Source organism: Cryptomeria japonica, chromosome 9 (assembly GCF_030272615.1).
Source record: "Cryptomeria japonica chromosome 9, Sugi_1.0, whole genome shotgun sequence".
In the NCBI taxonomy this organism is placed as follows: Eukaryota; Viridiplantae; Streptophyta; class Pinopsida; order Cupressales; family Cupressaceae; genus Cryptomeria; species Cryptomeria japonica.
Genome location: NC_081413.1, coordinates 239,160,688 through 239,179,494, shown reverse-complemented (window position 1 = coordinate 239,179,494; position 18,807 = coordinate 239,160,688). Strand labels below are relative to the sequence as shown.

General features: G+C 39.1%; 1 protein-coding gene across 2 annotated transcripts in view; it reads left to right on the top strand.

The window, feature by feature from the left end:
* The window catches only part of LOC131037180 (peptidyl-prolyl cis-trans isomerase CYP71), a 137,023-nt gene that overhangs the window by 71,847 nt on the left and 46,369 nt on the right, over nt 1-18,807 (top strand). For both annotated transcript variants that reach the window (XM_057969250.2, XM_057969251.2), the window contains exons 4-5: nt 3,563-3,802; nt 3,954-4,075. In XM_057969250.2, the coding sequence (XP_057825233.1) occupies nt 3,563-3,802; nt 3,954-4,075 (362 nt within the window). The remainder of the gene's footprint in view (nt 1-3,562; nt 3,803-3,953; nt 4,076-18,807) is intronic.

The window sequence follows — 18,807 nt, the reverse complement described above, 5'->3', positions numbered from 1 at the left end:
TGGATTTCCATGGATACTACTGTAGTTCTCTATGTAGAGCTCTCAAATCAGATTGTGCTTTGTTGATTTTAGTCATGAATTGTTATTGTTTATTTCAGACCTTCCAGACTAGGGGAATTCATCTTATGAAGGTTTGTATTGTAAGCTTAACAGTTTTCTCTCGGAATTGGTTTGGGACAACGAATTTCTGTATGCTGTGGTTATCTTTCAAAGGCCCTTGGAGTTGTTATTGTGATTGTTAGCACCACTATCCACTTACCAATTAGCCTCCACAGGACTTTGGTTCTTGACACGGAAATGAGTTGGTATACCTTTTTGGTCTAGCAATGGAATATTTGGTGGTTGGAGTTGGTTACTGGAGGTAATCTGATCATAGGAGAAGTCTTATCTGTGATTTTCATGCTCTCGTCTATGTTTTCAAAGGTCTTTCATATCATTAGCTGCTGCCTTTGCATTTCTGCATTGATTATGGTGTCATCAGTCTATGAGCAGAAGGTTTTTGAGCCCTTGTAGGCTTTATGGAAGCGGGTTGTGGGAGATTCTTCAGTTGGTTGGGTTGATTGGTGTGCTTAGGATCATCCTTTGGACACTTTGAGATTAAGTGTTGATGACATGTTTTCAGTTGGCAACCACAAAGGCATTCCATGGTTAGCAAATTGTAGAGTTGGTTATGCTAACATTTTCTATACTAGTCCCTTGGTAGTGATTGATTAGTTTCATTTTAGGGACAACTCGAAGGGATATGTTGGGATTTATACTTTATGGTTGAGTAGTTTTTCTTTTCCATTGCCCTGGATTGAGTTTGGCAGTGGGATTGCTGAGTGGACTTCACTAAGGAGAGGAGATTGTGGTTGGTGCATGGTGGGTTGGCAATTTTGATTAGAGCAGTATAGCATTAGCATGGTGGCTCCTTCTTGAGATTGATTTGGAACCCTAGAATCACATGGGTTTGCAGTTCAGTTGTTGAGGTTGAGGGAGCAAGTGTTGGCTTATTGGACTTTACCCCTATGGTGTATTGAGATGATTCTTTTGAAGAACTATTCTTTGAGGAGTTGTTTGAGCTTACACCATTTTTGATTGCTCTTCTTACATGAGGTTTTTAGGAGGTCTCTCATGTTAGTACCTTACAGACAGTGCCTTGTGCAGATGGTGCTACAATCTCCTATGTTGACTTGGGATCCAGGGATCATTCTTGGTTTCCTTTTGGATCAATTGATGATTGTGGGGTTGTATTTGCATTGCTTGAGGACAAGCAATCTTTGGGAAGGGCGAACTATAATGTCCCCATTTTTGCGCTTTCCTGAGCATTAGTTATTTTTAGAGGTTTGCCTGTTATCATTGGTCCTTTTAGGCTAATGGAATGTTTAGGGGACCCTTTGTTATTCAGGGCTTTTCGGCGATTCTTGTATTGTTTATTTCAGTACTCTCCATCTCAGAGATCTAGTTTTTTGGTGGTCTGTTTGTACATATTTATTATTTTTAGTAATTCTCTTGAGCATTTTGTCCAATACTTACCATTTACAGTAAGTCATTTGGACGGTTGGAGGGTACCACAACTATTATTGGGTAGCTGGCAAAATTAATTCAATGTTCTGATATTGGCGTTTATTGGAGTTAATGATTAATATTCATTTATTAAAGTTTTGACTTTAATAATATTAATTAAATTAATGACTTTATATTAAGGGGATATAATGAGTATTAATTGCATAAGTTATTTTAATGATTATTTAAAGTCATTTCATAAAGTGACGATATAAGTGGGTCAAAATGATTATTAAAAGTCTTTTGATTATATGACTTTTTAATAAGCCAAAAGTGGATGCGAACTATGGGGATTTTAAAAACATTAAAAGCCAACTACATTAAATGATTAATTGAGATGAAATGAAATTATAACAGTGCATTTCATTTTCTCCAAGTTGTGGGTTTTGGAGAAGGTTATAATAGGGGCTCTTGAAAGCTCAATAATTCATTCATGTTTTGGAAATCAAGGAAGTTTTTGGAGATCAAGGGTTTGCTGGTGAAGTTTCAGGTTTTCTGAGAACAAAAATTCTTAGAGGGATTAGTATCTGCAGGTGTGGAAGATCACCCAAGGTCACTCCTTGATAATCTCACTTAGAGATTATTTGTGGATCATTGAAATTAGTTTGCAAACTTGATAGGGCATCTGGAAGTCGATTGTTTGCAGATTGGAAGAGACTGAAGGTCATTTTGCAGGGTCGTACCATTCACGAGCCCAGTTGTACCTTTCTCAAGGCTGGCCATACTATTTTATTGTCCCAGTACAGGGTTTCGCAAGTTTTTTCAGATCTGATTTTGAAGGGTTTATCAGCTGTTGAAGGGTGATTATAATCATTGGAATTTTCAGAGCAGATTAATCTCTTGTTTGCAGTCTCAGCCTTTCCATACCATGCCAACTAGCTGTTGTACCTTTATTCCAGCCTGGCTGTACTGTCTCATCTGCTTATATGTAATCTTGATGGTGTTAGATTAGGGTATGTACTTTTCTGTATTTAATCAGCAATAAAGATGTTGAGTTTTTGGAAAGTGAATTTAATTATTAGTGTTTAGAAAGGTTTTCTAGCATTCCTCTTTAAATCCTGCAATTTATTTTATTATATCTCAAAAACACAAAAAAAATCAGAAATCAGAAAAAACAAAAAAAAAGAGACAAAAATCAGAAAATTAAATATCCATGGAGGGCTCTTATATTTTATTCACCTTCAAATGGCGTGCACTCCTTTGTAGGCTTGTAATTTTCTTTTCTTGAAAAGTCCTTTTATTGTTTATGTGGCAAGTGCCATTATAAATGATTGCCAGTTTTTGATTTTAACAAGATTTGTTTTCGTGCTCTATGCTGTTGTGCTTGTACATATTGCATTTTAACTTACATGAAAACTTGTTTCTACCTTAAATGGTACAAAGCCATGCATGCTGACTAGAAATTCTTCATTGTGAACAATAGTGCATGCCAATGTATGGTCTTGAAAAATTTCTGACTTAACTTTTGATCATCTTCATTCTGGCACACTTTAGCTAACTTGCCTGAAGTTTTTACTTGAACATCTGATTGGCATGCTCCACTCAATTAGAGAACATATTTTCATGTGTTGGTTATTTATTTTCCTTCACTTCTTCATTGATTGAAAACTGTTCTCTACCTTGGTGAATGCATTTGAAATCTCTTTTTGTTGGTCCTGTAAAGATATAGACGAGAGACACAAAAAACATGGACGACCATGATGAAGCTTGAAACATGACCTATAACTTGAAGAAATGACAAGATTAAGCTTGAAATGTGGCATGATACAAAACTTTTTCCTATAAGTACAATAGGTTATATGGGCAAATATGTCTACACTTATTTTATTTTATGTCTGAGATTTTTTGGCATTTGATTTTGTAGAAAAAGTCTTTTTAACTTTTTCAAAAATATAATTTCATACTTTCTAAGGCATAGTTTGCCCGATGATTTTGTTTTGGTTTTGAAAATACCATATGTTGTGGACTTTATAGAATTTTAAGCAACTGTCAGCAGGAAAGTGATTCCTTTATGCAGGTTAGTGCAGATGGCTTACTCTGCTGTACAATCTCCGATGATCATTCTGTAAAGATTTATGATGTGGTCAACTATGATATGATGGTCATGATCAGTTTGCCATTTGTTCCTGGCACTGTTGAGTGGGTTTTCAAGCAAGGAGATGCTAAAGCAAAACTTGCAATCACTGACAGAAACTCACCCGATGTTCAGATATATGATGCACGTGCTGGTAGCACTGAACCTATCATTTCAAATAAGGTTTCTCAATCCGACATTCTAAGTAAATTAATTTTTTGTGTTTGGTTTGCTTTTACTTGGGTCTTGAATTACAGCTATTTAAAAACTAAGGTATCTTTTATCCATGATTTTTTGGTTTATACATTTTCTCAAGCATATGTTTAACTTGTAGATCCATAGTGGACCAGTAAAAGTTATGAAGTACAACCATGCTTTTGACATGGTGATATCTGCAGATAGTAAAGGGCTTATTGAGTACTGGTCTCCTGAAACACTGAAGTTTCCAAATAAAGGGTATGTTTTCCATTTCACTGATTTTCATATGATATATGTTATAAATTAAGTCATACTCCTATTATTGATCTTATGATGGTGAATAGAAACTTATTTTTTTTGATATATAAAAGGGGTAAATGCTGTTGACTGGGATCTATGAAGCGGTGAGGTCACAAACGGGGGACCTCATCCCCAATTTAAATATTCAACAATAACACCCCGGCAGGGTTTGAAGCTTGATGGAAAGAACAACAACACCATAACTTGACCATCACACTATGCCAGTGCCAGCTGTTGAATAGTAACTTATAACCATTGTGTATGATAGGGTATTTATTGTTAATCAATGTAATGGGGATAAACATTTATTTGAAGTATTTAATGGATTGCTTTTATAAATTTTAGGACTTGATGTGGATCAAACACATAGTGCATATAAGTGTTGGTAAGTGACCATATTGAATATATTGATGCATGGAGATATTTTCTTTAATATAAGAATCCGTTATAGCCTTTTTAAAATGGGAAGATAATTTTCATTTATACAAAAATAAATATTATGAAACAGTTGAGTCTCAGGGAACTGTGCCAGAAAGAGGAATGAGGTCCTTAAAACCAATCAAACTTTAGTTAACAACTATACCAGACAGAAAGTTCAATGTGACTGTAGTAACATGATTGTAAGGCTGGCTATCGCAAACACCAAAATCTTTGACCAAGGTTAACCCCATAGCCATACTTATAGGAACGCTAAAAATCAATGATACAAAAGTTTTAGTTGTCATAGAGTGGAGTGTAAGGGTGTCACATGGACATGTTGTGCAAGCGTTTTTTGATTATATTAACTCAAATGTGTAGTGCAAATAATTTGATTCCTTTGTTAGAGAAAAATGTTTTTGGGATTTTTTCAAGATCGAATAGTTTGTTGCTTAGAGACAAATATTAGGTTGTTCATCATGAAAAAAGAGGGTATTATTTCACTTAAATCTCCTTGCAGACCTGGAGTCTTTAATTGGTTTTTTAGACACTTAAATCAGGTATTGTTTTTATTTCATTGATATGTTCATTTCTAATTTCTTTGTGATTTTAATTGAATTGCGTAGTTCTTGCTCTACCTTCATGTCTGCATAACCTGGCAACCCATTCTGAAACTGATGTAAAGATTTATGGATAATGTGATGTTTAATGCAGTTAACATCATTGTGATCTTCATGCGATGGTTAGATCTTTTATCATGCCCCAAATCCTCCTTAAAGGCCATTGCTGTCATTTGAGAAAGTAGACTTGACTTAACACCAACCCTATTAATTGTTTTTTTTGATACTTGGCTTTGTGTAAGGAATGAGCAAGATGTAGTTAAGACTCTAACCTTACTATTGCTCTCATATATGCAATCTACGATGTGCTGCTATCGCACAAGCACCTGCACAAAAGGAATGTCACTGACAATTTTGATCTTATCTAGAGGTTACTCAGGTGGCAAGTGAGATTTGTTCTGTGCAATAAATATAACAGCTTTAAAAGCATGCTTAAATTTTTTTGTCCTGTATTGGAAATCTAGGATGAATTACATTCTGGGGTAAAGAAGAAACATACAGGTTCTTGAAAGCATGGCTAATAAACATGGACTGTGTTGGATTATTTACATTGATGTCAAAGGAGAAATTCAAGGACATCATGTTGTTTCTTAAGGAGGCTCAATTCAGAAGTTTTATGCACAGCAGAATTAAATAAAAATGAGAAATATTTATTGTTCTTTCAAGTCAGAATTTTATCCTCAAATAGGGTCGACCCAACCTGCCCTATATTGGCCCCCCATATTGAAATTGTTTCTACTTTGTGTGGGCTGACCTTACATAGTGTGTCACCCCCATTTGATGGAGTAAAAAATAATTAAATTTATTTAATTTAACACAGGCCAACCCTTGGCTTTTGGCACTCCTTTTTGGTAAAAATAAAATAAATTTATTGTTTCTACTTTTGGCTGACCTCCCTTGATGGGTCGCCCCTGTTGGGTGAAGAGGTGCATGCGTGGGGTATAAAATAAGGTTGTTTTGAGGATTAGAAGGCAAGCTATTAACGAACATCTTTCATATTTACAGCAGACATAAGAGTAGAATTAAATCAAATTTCAAGAGCATATTTTAAGGATGTTTATGAGCAAATTTTAAAGAATTTGATGAGTAGATCTAAAGGTGATTTGCAGCAGAACTAGAGCAGACATATAAGCTGTTTTGGAGCAGATCTTGAATGCAGACTTATAGCAGATTCTAAAAGTGATTGAAGGGAGATTTTGTGAAGGAGTTTTAACAGATCTAAGAGGACAATTATAGCAGATTTGAGCAGACAATTTTGAGGTGGTTTGTTGCAGATTTAATGCAGATCTTAAGGAGATTTATTCTTCAAAAAGTTTGTTGTTCAAGAGGTTGGTGCCGCTTAATAGTAGAGATTGGTGTCTCTTGCAGGGTTGGTGCTTAGTTGTGGGGATTGGTCTCTCTAGTGGGTTGGTGCCTACAAATATAAGTGGGGATTGGTTTTTTTAGTAGGTTGGTGCCTACAAATATATGTTTCTCTAGTAGGCTGCTGCCTACAAAGTTGTAAGAGAAGTTTTTAATATATAAGGAAGTCTTTTTGCCGTGGTTTTTTTCCGAAAGGGTTTTTTACGTAAGTTGGTATTTGGAAGTTGTTATTATTGTGTTTGTTGATTTGAAAAAAGTTAAAAGAACTGTCTTGTAATGATTCACTCCCCCCCTCTCAGTATAAGATTGTGCTCATCAATTGGTATAAGAGCCAGTTCCTTCGAAGTATAACCTAATCTCTAGAAGGTAGATCTTAAGAGCACACATGGCCTACCAAGAAGGATTTTTCTCCAAAGAGGCTCCTTTGTTTGATGGAACAAACCATTTGTTTTGGAGCATAAGGATGTGCACCTACTTAATGGCTCTTGGATTTGATATTTAACAATCGGTGGTAAGTGGATATGTTGCTCCAGATTCTCCACCGATGGATCAAGCTAGAAAGAGGGCTAGCAAAAATAATGCCAAAGCTATGAATGCAATTTTGTGTGGACTCTCAGAATCAGAATTTGGAAAGTGATGCATTGTGTGCTAGTTGTGGGACAAACTTCAAAAGACTTATGAAGGAGATGACAAGGTAAAGAAAACCAAGCTTCAAACACATAGAAGACAATGTGAAAGATTAAAAATGAAGGATGATGAAAACATTGGAGCCTATCTATTTCGTGTAGATGAAATTGTTAATAGTATCAGAGGCCTTGGAGAAAAAGGTTGAGGATGAAATAATTGTGCAAAAAGTATTAAGATCTCTTCCCTTGATGTTTGATGCGAAACTCTTCGCTATCAAAGAAATGAAAGATCTTAATACACTCAAAACGCATGAATTTCATGGGATTCTCACAACTTACGAAATGAGGACCGAAAAGGAGAAACCATCTAAGAAAGAGGCAGCCTTCAAAGACCAAAAGTAAATGAAGGAACCCAAGTTGATAGTTCCAATGATGAATCAAACAAAGAGGAAGCTAATTTCATGAGGAAGCTAGAGAAAGGATTTGGCAAGTATAAAGGTAAGTTACTTTTCAAGTTCTTTAATTGTGGAAAAGTAGGACACTTTGCAGCCAAATGCCCATATGCAAAAACAAAAAATAGTGAAGAAGAAGAGCAGCATAATGTAAACAGAGGTGGCAAACATTATAGAAAAGGCCACAAACATTGGCAAATTTGAGAAACAAAAGACCTCTTACAAGAACAAGAAAAGGTTACATTCTAAGGAAGAAAGTAGTTTTTTTGAACAAAATTGCTTGGATAGAGAAGAGATCCTTTTCATGGCAATACAAACAAAAGATGATGTCGTCAAAAGTAAGAAAAGGTAGAGAAGGAGATACAAGGGGAAGAGAATGATAAAATGGATGGAGAAGTAGATATGGAAGAGGAACTTATTTGTGCTTCAAATGAAATAGAGAAACTTAAGAAGAAGAAATTGTAGCAAAAATTACAGATTCATGAGTACTGTGAATCCAAGGCGAAAATGTCATTAAGTCCTGAGGAGTTGGAGAAAATGATTGTCAATATAAATATTCAACTTGAAGTGGCAAATCGAATCCATGAAGAAGTGACAATACAATTAAAGGCAAAAGAAGAAAGTTGTAAGAGGCTTGAATTCAAAATTGTCTCCTTAAGGGAAGAATTAGAGAAAACAACGTCTAACTTAAAAAAAGCCTCAAGTTTGAAGAGTCTTGAAATCTTGAATGATATTATAAATGAGCAAAGGTCACCTTTTATTCTCAGTTATTGGTTCTTCCCTAAAATGCCCAGGTCTTGGTCCTGATTCATGCTCGACCCTGGTTCAACCTGGGTCCCACCCGGGTCCTGCCTAGGCGGCTGGGTTCCTTGTGGGTCTTGCGTGGGCCGCCTGGGCAGGACTCAGGTCGGACCAAGGAGGACCCGAGTGTAACGTCCTAGGATTATTGTGACACTATCCAAACTTCACCGACCTTTCAACACAACAAACTACAACCGACATATATTATTCCCCCTAGATTCACATATCTAGATTGCAACTTAAATTAATTATAAAGGAACAGATAAATAAATGAGGACAACTTAACCATTTTACTATTATCTCTGGAATAACAGCATTACAACTATCTGTTGCTCTGCATGTCCAAAGTTAGATCAAGTATGGAAACCTTTACAGTACTCTAAAAAATTGTAATGAGATGTATGAACAGTCTCCTAGCTGAGCTGGATGATACCTTGTATGGATTCCTTGATTTGAAATATTTTCTACTGTCCTCAGTTGCCTAGCTGAGTGTAAACAAGGGGTTATTGAATGTGCTTGCCTCAGGTATGAGGGTCATGATTTTTCTTTGGGTGTGGTGCTGGATAGATTTGATAGACCAACCTTATGAAACTGGTTTTTCTCATTTAAAACTAGTCTAAAGTTGGCTAGATTGTTGATGGACTGGGAACTGTGAACATATATAATTTTGATGTTTGAAGTTTGAACATATATATATATTAAAAAAAAATTTATATATATATATATATATGTACGGACGAACCCGTACCCGTACCCAAGATTTTTTTTTTTGCTGAATCCGTGAGTCCGTACCCGAATCCGAACCTGAATCCGAACTGGAACCGGTAACTTAGTATTTATTAGAACATGCGTTGGCTATGAAGAAGAATCTTCAAATTCTAAAGCCACTAAGTCACCAATGGAAGCAAATGAAGAAACATCAAAAAGCTATGGTGATGTCCTCCAAAGTTCCATAAAAAATGGAAGCAACAAGAAGAAAGAGAGTCACAAACTTCAGAAAGATCAGACACTCCTTAAAAAGTTGACAAGGACAATTTTAGAAAATCTTTTCCTCTGAGGCAAGCATACATGACCAAGTTCCGACCCTCTATCTTTGGTTATTGCTTCGTGTAATCAATTTGGTCATAAAGCAATAGATTGTAGGACTCATGCAAGAAATTTTGGTTGAAATAAGAATAAAAGTCATTATGGCTTCACAAATAGGAACTACAACTCTTTTGCCCCTTTAGTAGACTTCAATTGTTATATGCTATAAGTTCAACAATTTTGGGCACACTGCATGATTTTGTAGAACCTTCCAAACAAAACTAGGAGGATACTATGGCTAAGCAAAAGGAGCAAAGTATAAAGTATGGAAAGAAAAGGAGAGATCCATGTTTGTACAAACAACCCTATGCTCAAAACGAGAGATACCAATGGTATATTGATAGTGGTTGCTCAAGCCACATGATTGGTAACAAGAGTGAATTCCTCACCTTGAAGAAAGTGAATGAAGGGACAGCAAAATTTGGGGACAATACTACAACAAATTAAAAGGAAGAAATGTCATGTCCCCGCCTATCAACTACATATCCGCCTGTTGTGATCATTTCACACATCGCCCCATTAGAATGGGGACCCCCTCTTTTTCGCTCGGTTTTGCCTGCTCTTCTCTCTGCCTTTTAGGATTTTGAGTGAGGTTTGTCTGGACTAGGTCTAAACCCCTGGGGTTTCTTTTGAATGTGTTTTTTAAAGGCAAATCCAGTCAAATTTTGAAAGTTATTACGCATCCTCCTGAAGATTGATTACTGAAGTTAGGGTTGTCTTAGGTTAAGTCAGGGTTCTTTTGGGGTAAATTCAAATTTTTCTAAGTGCCAGCATTTTGAGGATGAAATTATATATTTTGTCTAGGTAAATTTTGACCAAATTTTTGGAAGCAAGATGACTGACCCTGGCCTTGAAGATGACCTAACCCTGCAGGATGAAGTGATTTGAAGATTTAAACTGTGGATATTTTAGCTTGAAAAGGAGAAATCGCCCCTGTCCCTCTCCCAGGGACCAAGGCGAAAATGTTATTTAATGCATATTTGTCTCTAATTTCCTTTAATTGTTTTGTGCAGGGTTGCCAGGGGAGTCAATTGGACGTGAATTGAAGATTTTAAGGATTTTGGAGGGTTGCCAGGGGAGTCAATTGAACGTGAATTGAAGATTTTAAGGATTTTGGATGTTTGAAGATGATGATTTTGAATGATTAAGACAAAATCGCTCCTGTCCTTCACTGAAGGACCAAGGTGAAATGGCTTATCAGGGTCATTCTTGGCCTTGATTCGTCAAATTTGAGCATCGAAGGCACAGGAAGGATGAAGTGAGCGTAATTGAATATCCAGACTTAGTCAAAAAGCAGTGAAAGGTTGAACTCTTTGTCTAAAAGACAAGTTCGCTCCTCTCCCTCTCCAAGGGACCAGAGCGATTTTCTCCACACACACCTTTTGGGACCTTTCCTAGACTTGGGCTCTCGTTCGTGGCTTGTAAAAAGATGATATCTCCCCCAGCAAAGAGATTTCGATGTAAAAAGTGAAAAGATTTGGCCTTGAGGACAAAAGGCGCTCCTGTCCCTCACTGAACGACCGGAGCTTGAATTCCAAATTTGCATTATCCTTGCAAGATTTAAGTGACTTTACGATTTGAAGAGGTCAAGGAGAATGTGTTATGTCCGTTGAATATAACTTGAGTGGCCTACAAAGGAGAAAATCAACCCAAGTTGCAGTAGGCGCTCCTGTCCCTCTCCAAGGGACTAGAGCGATTTTCTCACAAGACAAATTTTTGGCAAAGGTAAAGCGAGTTTCAAGTTTGAGATGAAGGAAGGAAGGCGTAATCGATCCATTGAAGATAATTTTGAAAGTTTGCAAAACACAAGTGAGCCCATAATGGCCAAGGTGCTCCTGTCCCTCACCAAGGGACCAGGGCAAAAAACACATTATCTAGCCTCCCCCTCTAAATTTGGACGAATCTAGGTCAAGGCACAAGATTGGAATGATATTTAAAGTGCTACAAGGAAGAACGAAGTTGCAAAGACCACAAGACTTGATGAAAATTGGCTAGGGCGCTCCTGTCCCTCACCAAGGGACCAGAGCGAAATCTTCAAATTTGCCTAAAAGCCTAACATTTTGGAATGCTACTTTCATTTCCAAGACTCAAGATGGAATAAGGGATGATTGTTTTATGCCTTGAAGGTGATTAGATATTGATATGGTGCTATGGACTAAAAAGCGCTCCTGTCCTTCACTGGAGGACTAGGGCGATTTCTATAAAATCAACATTTTTCCTCCAAAGCCACGCCAAGACAAGGTGATACAAGATGGGAAATGTCTTTCGAAGGACGATGAACAAGGAATCAACCCCAAAAATCAACAATCCTAGGCTCAAAAACAAAAATCGCTCCTGTCCTTCACTGGAGGACCAGGGCGAAAATCCTTGGAAGAGCTCATTTTGTCTTGAGAAAGCGAGTGAAACATGCATTGAAGGGACGAATGAAGATCATTGTTTACCCCCAAACACGAATTGGCAATTTGGAAGACAAGGACCAAGGACAAAAGGTAAGATCGCTCCTGTCCCTCACCAAGGGACCAGGGCGAAAATGTTTTAAAGCAAACTCCTTCCAAAGGTCACATGAATTAAACTCAAAATTCCAAGCAAGAGTGCCATTTTGAACGTCAAGGATGGGATTTTGAACGTAAAAAACTAGAAATGCGAGGTCTAAAATGTATGGGTGCTCTTGTCCCTCTCCAAGGAACCAGAGCGATGTTATTCATGTCTACTATTTTCCCATGCTTGAGCACGTACTTCGAAAAACTCGTATTAAATGCCAAATTCGTTAAAACCTTGAAATATTCTAATTAAGTTGGCATTTAATAAAGGTGCGTTGATATTTAATAATTAATTTAAGCCTTTGAAAAATCAAAATTTTTAATTATAAAGGCATTTAAAATTAATTATTATTAAATTAAATTTAAAAATAGAGCGCTTGGGTATTATTTTAATATTTTTTATAAAAGTTGGCCTCTTCTTTTTAAATTTTGTTTATTTTTTTGGCCTATTTTCACCAAGTCGGCCTATGAGGAATGAGGTAATGAGCACCTATATAGTTGTGGTGTTTTGAAGCATTTTAATCCATCATTTAATCATCCATTCAAGTGCGATTTGAAGAAGCAATAAAGGTGCGAAATCTGGTCTAAGAAGGAGCGAATTTGGTTGAAGGCTAGAGGTGGTAAAGTTAATGCTTGCGAAGTCTAGAGGAAGACCATTTTGTTGAGGGGAGAGCCTCGATCCACATTTTGCCTAGCGAACTTGCCTAATTTTGCATTATTTCTTAGAATTAGTTCTCAAGTGGAGGTATGGCGAGATCTTCCTAGTTTAATGTTGAAATTTTGAATTTTGAATTTCCAATTGCATAGTTATATTTAGGAAATGATAATTCAAAGATTTATCATGAAGTTTCCTAAATTTAAAACTTAAATCTAGTCTATATTTCTACGTTGCAAAGTATATTGCTCATTATGAAATGTTGTGTAGGTGTCAAGATGGCGACCCCGAAGGCGGGAGCATCCACCAGTCGTCCAGCTCTCATGAAGGAAGATCAAAGGAATGAAGAATTGGAGACCAAGATCGTGTCAAAATGGAGCAACATTGGAGATACCAACTTGGGAAACTTCAATGTGAAGAAGTTTTGAGAGGTCCCTTACATTGGAAAGCCATCACCTGTCGCAAGGAGAATAATTGAAAGTGGCATTATCAAGGCGGCCGGCTTCCCTCCAACAGTCCAGTGTCATGAGTTGATGATCGAGTGTGCCCGCCATTATGACCCACAATCAAGATCAATCGTGTCCAAGGAAGGAAACACTTTGGCTTACCTTTCAGAAGAGGCTATCAGTGAAGCTCTCCATCTACTGGAACATAAAGATATGATTTACAAAAGCTTGGAAGGAGCTAGATCCATGTACGAAGATGATCCAGACACTTGCTTGAGCATCATCAATAAGAATTGGTTACTCAAAAGTCGTCCTCGCCTGAGCAAGATTCCCAACACACCACATAGGATCGACTTCCAGGAGGAGTACAGAGATTTGATAACTTTACTCAATCGAGTTACAGGGGCTCCTCAAGCCTTCTATTTTGAGAAGTGGATGTTCTACTTCATCCAAGTGATAGTTCAAGGGAAAGGAACAATTCATTGGGCTAGAATTATTAGCCATTGCTTGGACGTGCAGTTGAGAAGACTGAAGGCTACCAAGTCATTCCACATGAGCTCGTACATCATATATGCCTTGATCAGGAGTTTTGAATATGCAGGACTACCTCATAGAGGAGTGATCGGAAGAGGGCCCGGGGAAGTCAGAGTTTGTGAATCTTATGTTCATTTGCATCACCCACCTGGAAGTAACTACAAGTTAGTTAATGATACCTTCACGATGAACATCACCAGGGCATTGCAAGGCGGGATTCACAATCGGATATCTCAAGATGCACAAGAGCTTGTAAAGAGGTATGGTGCTTGGTTTATCCAATTCCAGAAGTTTACATATATTAGAGTTCATGGGTGTCCTTCACCTCCATATATGTTGCCAAGATATCCTACAGACAGGATAGTGTTACTTGAGGTGACTAGGCAGTTGGCAGCTTATGCAAAGGCATTCAGACACAGGAATGGAAATGGAATTCTTGTGCCTATCATACTAGGGAATTCGGTTGAGGTATGTCCTAATGCTCTAGCCATGGATGATGCAGAGAAAGAATTGGCCTTATATTCATTTTCGTTCTTTGCCTTGAGAGAGAGCTTTGATCGTTATGGGTATATAGAAGAAACAGTTGGTAGAAAGTACAAGCACGAATTTCAGATAGAGGACTTTTTGATGAATCTCTCAGATGATTTAGAAGTGAAAAGAAAGATGCATTCCAGGTTACCTTTGGATTTCATCAGGAAATGCAAAGTTTACAGAGTAGCTGATCAAGCTTAGGACAGTGGCAGACATCTCCAATCATCTTATGACCGAGAAGACAAAGCAGTAAAGATAGATTGGAATGAACCTGAGGTTTTTGACTTAAAGGCTTTGATGGCTCCAGTTTTGTCTTGTACTCGCAGATGGGTTGATGTGCAACATCAAAAGTTGAGAGAACAGAACATACCTATGACTTTTACTTTGGAGGAAAGGCCAAGGGAAGGAGGAGCAAGCACAAGCGAAGGCAATCCTCATCCTAGGAGCACAAATGAAGACAATCCTCACCCTAGATGCGTAAGTGAAGGCAATCCTCATCCTAGAAGCGCGAAGAGGAAAGAAAGACCTGAGAAAAGGGAACCCTCCAAGAAGAAGCAAGAGGCCCATCGAGATCACTCATCTGGCACATCTTCCCGACATGAAAAAAGGACAAGTCAAGGACAAGAGAAGAGGGTACTTGAAGTTGAGGAATCTATGGAATCAATGGTCCAGAATGATAAACATGAAGAAAGGCAGGCACCTCAACGTTCATCAAGTCAATCTCCCCAAGTCAATGAGCTACATGAAGACAAAAATGATGATGAAGTGACATCTCCTCTCCGAGAAGAGGGATTAGTGCCTAAAGAGATACAAGTTAGAGAGACACGGTCCGCCATTCTAGATTGGTTAAAGGAGAGGCTAACAAGGGTGATTGTGATCGAAGAGAAAGATAATGTGATTGATTTAGAAAGCCTTGTTGGAAATTCTCAGGGAGCAACAGAAAGGAAGAAGGCCACCAAAATGTCCAAGATGATCAGAGATGAGACAGGGTCCAGGAAATTGCAGATAGCTACACCAGCAGTGGACAAATATGAAGGTGAGATCCGGGCAGAGGAGTATGATGTAGAGACCTTTGAACTTGGTCCACTCATAGCCGAGCAGACACTGGATGAGGCAACTGATTCATTTGAGGCACTTAAAGACAAGCTTAGAGAAGAAATGGAAAAGAATAGAAAGCTTGAGCGAGAGGTCGGTGCTTGGAGAGGCTACTTTAGCCATCTCAATCAGCCTTTGGGACGTCAGGATCCAGCAATATCTCCTGTGCAAGCACTTCCCCTTGAATCAGTTGGTGAGGCAGAAAGAGTTAAGAGCTTGGTCCAGCTTATGAGCTCTTGGATTGACAAATCCCATACCGTTGCCATTGAGTTCACAACAAGAATGATGCAGACTACCCATCGAGCTATCCAGGTCCTTGAGATCATTCACAACCTAATGATAACAGTAGCCGCCTTTGCCCACACTAGAGATGTTATCATTCCTGTTCTGCAAGTAATCAGACAAACACCAAGGAAGATCTTAGCACAAGAAAAGATAATGGATGGAGGAGCTCATAATTTACTCCAGTGGTCAACTCTACTTCAGATGAAGGAAGTTCTTTTCGAAGACATTAGTACGAAATGCAATCAAGTTGAGGAGGTCATCCATCCAATTCAGGACAAGGTGTTTGAGGTGTTATGTTCTATTCTTGGCAGAAGGATTGAAGATGAGACAGATGTGAATCTTCAAGAGTTGGAGGAGAAGGTCAAGGTCATCTTTTGCAAAGATGAGAATGTTATCACAGATGAGCAAAGAGATCAAATGTTCGCTACTATGCTCTTGATTGAGAAAATCAAAGAACTCGAGCTTGGATGGGACGTAGCTCTTCTCAAGGCTTTTGATCAGGTCATCCACTTGGAGGAACGAATGAGGAATCTTCCAGAGATTCCTATTGCTGAGATTGAAGGAATTGTGTCTAGATTCACTGCATATGCTAAGAAGGAGCATTGGAAAGGGAACAAGGTTCTAGAAGAGAGGTTGTTATAGATGATGTGGCACCTTAATTATCATTGGTTTATGTTTCCTAGATTTTTGTGCCAATTAAATATTTGGCTATGCATTTAATATTGTTCAATAAAAGGGGAACTTTTTGTAATAAAACCCTAATTAGGGTTTAGGTGTCAAAATCTCAACCGTTGATCTTCTTTTGATCTGGGTCGTTCATTGTAATTGAGGATGCTATATATACCCTCATTCATTTTCATTTTGAGAAGAGAAATTAGAATATAGATAGAGAATAGTAGAATAGAATTAGAGCTTTTGGAGAGAAGAAAGTTATTTTGTAGCAAGATTGAGTTTTGAAGAGAGAATTTCAAGCAATTGTTGTCTATTTTTGGCTTTGAGATCAATAAAATATTGAAGTTATGGTGTTTTATTGCAATTCTTGTGGCTATTTTCATGGTTGCTTACTTTCTTGAATCATTCTTGGTCGAAGTAGTATTTAAATTTGAAGGACTAAGTGTTGAGCTTGATCTTTGGTGAGATTCATGTTCCAAACCACTAGCTTCTTACTGATTGTAAGAACGCCTTGTGTGGTCAACTGGAGATATTTTGGATTACTTAAGCCTTCAATCATCATTGAACCATTGATATGTACCTTCATGGTAGTGTCTACGATCCTTGATGAATTGGAAAATCATTAGTCACCTTAGAAGATCGCATCAATTTCAGTTGAGTTGTTATGTTTTGGCAATATTGAAATTGGTAGAGTCTTGCCAAGTCTAGCCTACATTGAGTCATTCTTAGGATTAGATTAGAATTCATCTCTTGCAAACCCTACCTTTTGATTTTTTGAGAACTTGTTAGTTTTAGGAAACTCTGTTCCTGTACGGAAACGTAAGGCCCCTTGATGAAACAGCATTCACAACGACCACTGGTGCTTATCCACACGTAGAGACCCTAAATCAAAGAACCTTGGAGTCATCCTGATTGATCCTTTTTTTGCGACATCTTGAGCAATCAGAGGCTTTATTCAAGAGAGGATAAGGTACCCTTGGGTATTTTATTCTGTGTTTGATTGTGTACAAAATACACGTCAACACCGCCTTCCACTCCTTCTGCTCCACCTGCAGAGTCAAGTTAGCCACCTTCGCTGCAAGTGCCTTCGACTCCGCCTTCGTGCTTGTTGCAACGGGCGTCATAAGTGGCCACCTCCTTCAACTCAACCCTCAAGTTCTTCTCCACTGTGGCCAACTGCGCACGCTGTTCCACTTTCTCCAATCTCTCGACGTACAACTGTTGTCCCTGTTGCTCATTCTTACTTCGTCTCATCTGCAAGTAGACATCTCAGAACAACCCCTCCATATTGCGCAAGGTGGCTCCCAAGGTGCCAACTCCCTCCACTAGTCGCATGTGCTTCCACTCCTGCGCCATCTCCAACGTACCATTGTCGGGCCACCCCTGCTGCTCGAAGTGGTGTGCAAAATCCTCCTCACACCCCGAAGCCATGAAGTGCAAGAGTTTCTCAACGTCAGCTGAGTTGCTGACATCCACCTGTCCAGGCAACTGTGCCATACCTTGGCTATGTCCGATACCCCTTGTAACTCCCCAAGGAACCGCTGGAGGGAGCTTGCTGGATCTCTAGGGTCTGGCGGTGTGATGTGTAGACCTGCAAGTGGTCCTCTAGACCCACAATCCTCTACATCAATGATTTTCTGGTCATGTCTACTTCCCCTAGTCTCCATGTCCTGCTCCTCTACGGACATCATCTTATTCTGAACCTGATATATGATAGGAGCGGCCTTGTGCTGTGTCTCGCCTTGGCCAACTGCCATGTCGTGTGGTGAAGGCGAAGTGGGAAGGTGAGGTGCAAGTGCAAATTGCTCGAGCCACTCGTCTAAGGATGCATCTATATCATTGTCAACTAGTGCACCCAACACCGTCAACTCCTCCTGGTCATCCCCTCTTTCCATGTCTGCCATCAGTACGTCCACAAACTCATTCCCTTCGGGGGGTGCCGTACGACCCTCAACTGCTACGGTCACCTCCTCCGTACTAGTACCTGCCTCCTGTATGACTACCTTCCGTATGCCTACCTCCTGGCTCTCATCATTCCGCACGGTGTTAGCTTCCCTGGCATGCTGCACGTCTATCCCTGCCACTGTACGGTCCACCACTACTGTGCCGCCTAAGTCTCCACTCGTATGGTCTGTTGTTGGTACGACTTGTGGTTCTAGTACGGCCAGGCCTTTCTATGGCAGCGACACCCGTCTTTGTGTTGGAGGCGCCCCTTTGTGAACTTTCCTGAACAACACTTCTACTGGTCTCACGTTGCCTACCGGGCTAGCCACTGTGAGTGCTTCCTTGGGTACCAGGTGCGCGAAAGGAGGCAATTTGGGGGGTGTAAATTTCACCCGAGTGCTTCTCCACCGTACTCACAACCCTCCATGCTCCGGCTTCTCTCCTTCCTCCTCCCCTTCCTGTTGTTGTGACTCCGCTTCTTCTTCTTCCTCTCCTCCGACATTGTGCGGTGCCATGCGGAATCCCTCATCCCCACTCTCCTGTGCCTCTGTTTCCTCTACTTCCTCATCTGAGTCTTCCATGCCGCTATCTTCTTCCACCTCTACTGCTACGTCCAACTTCCTC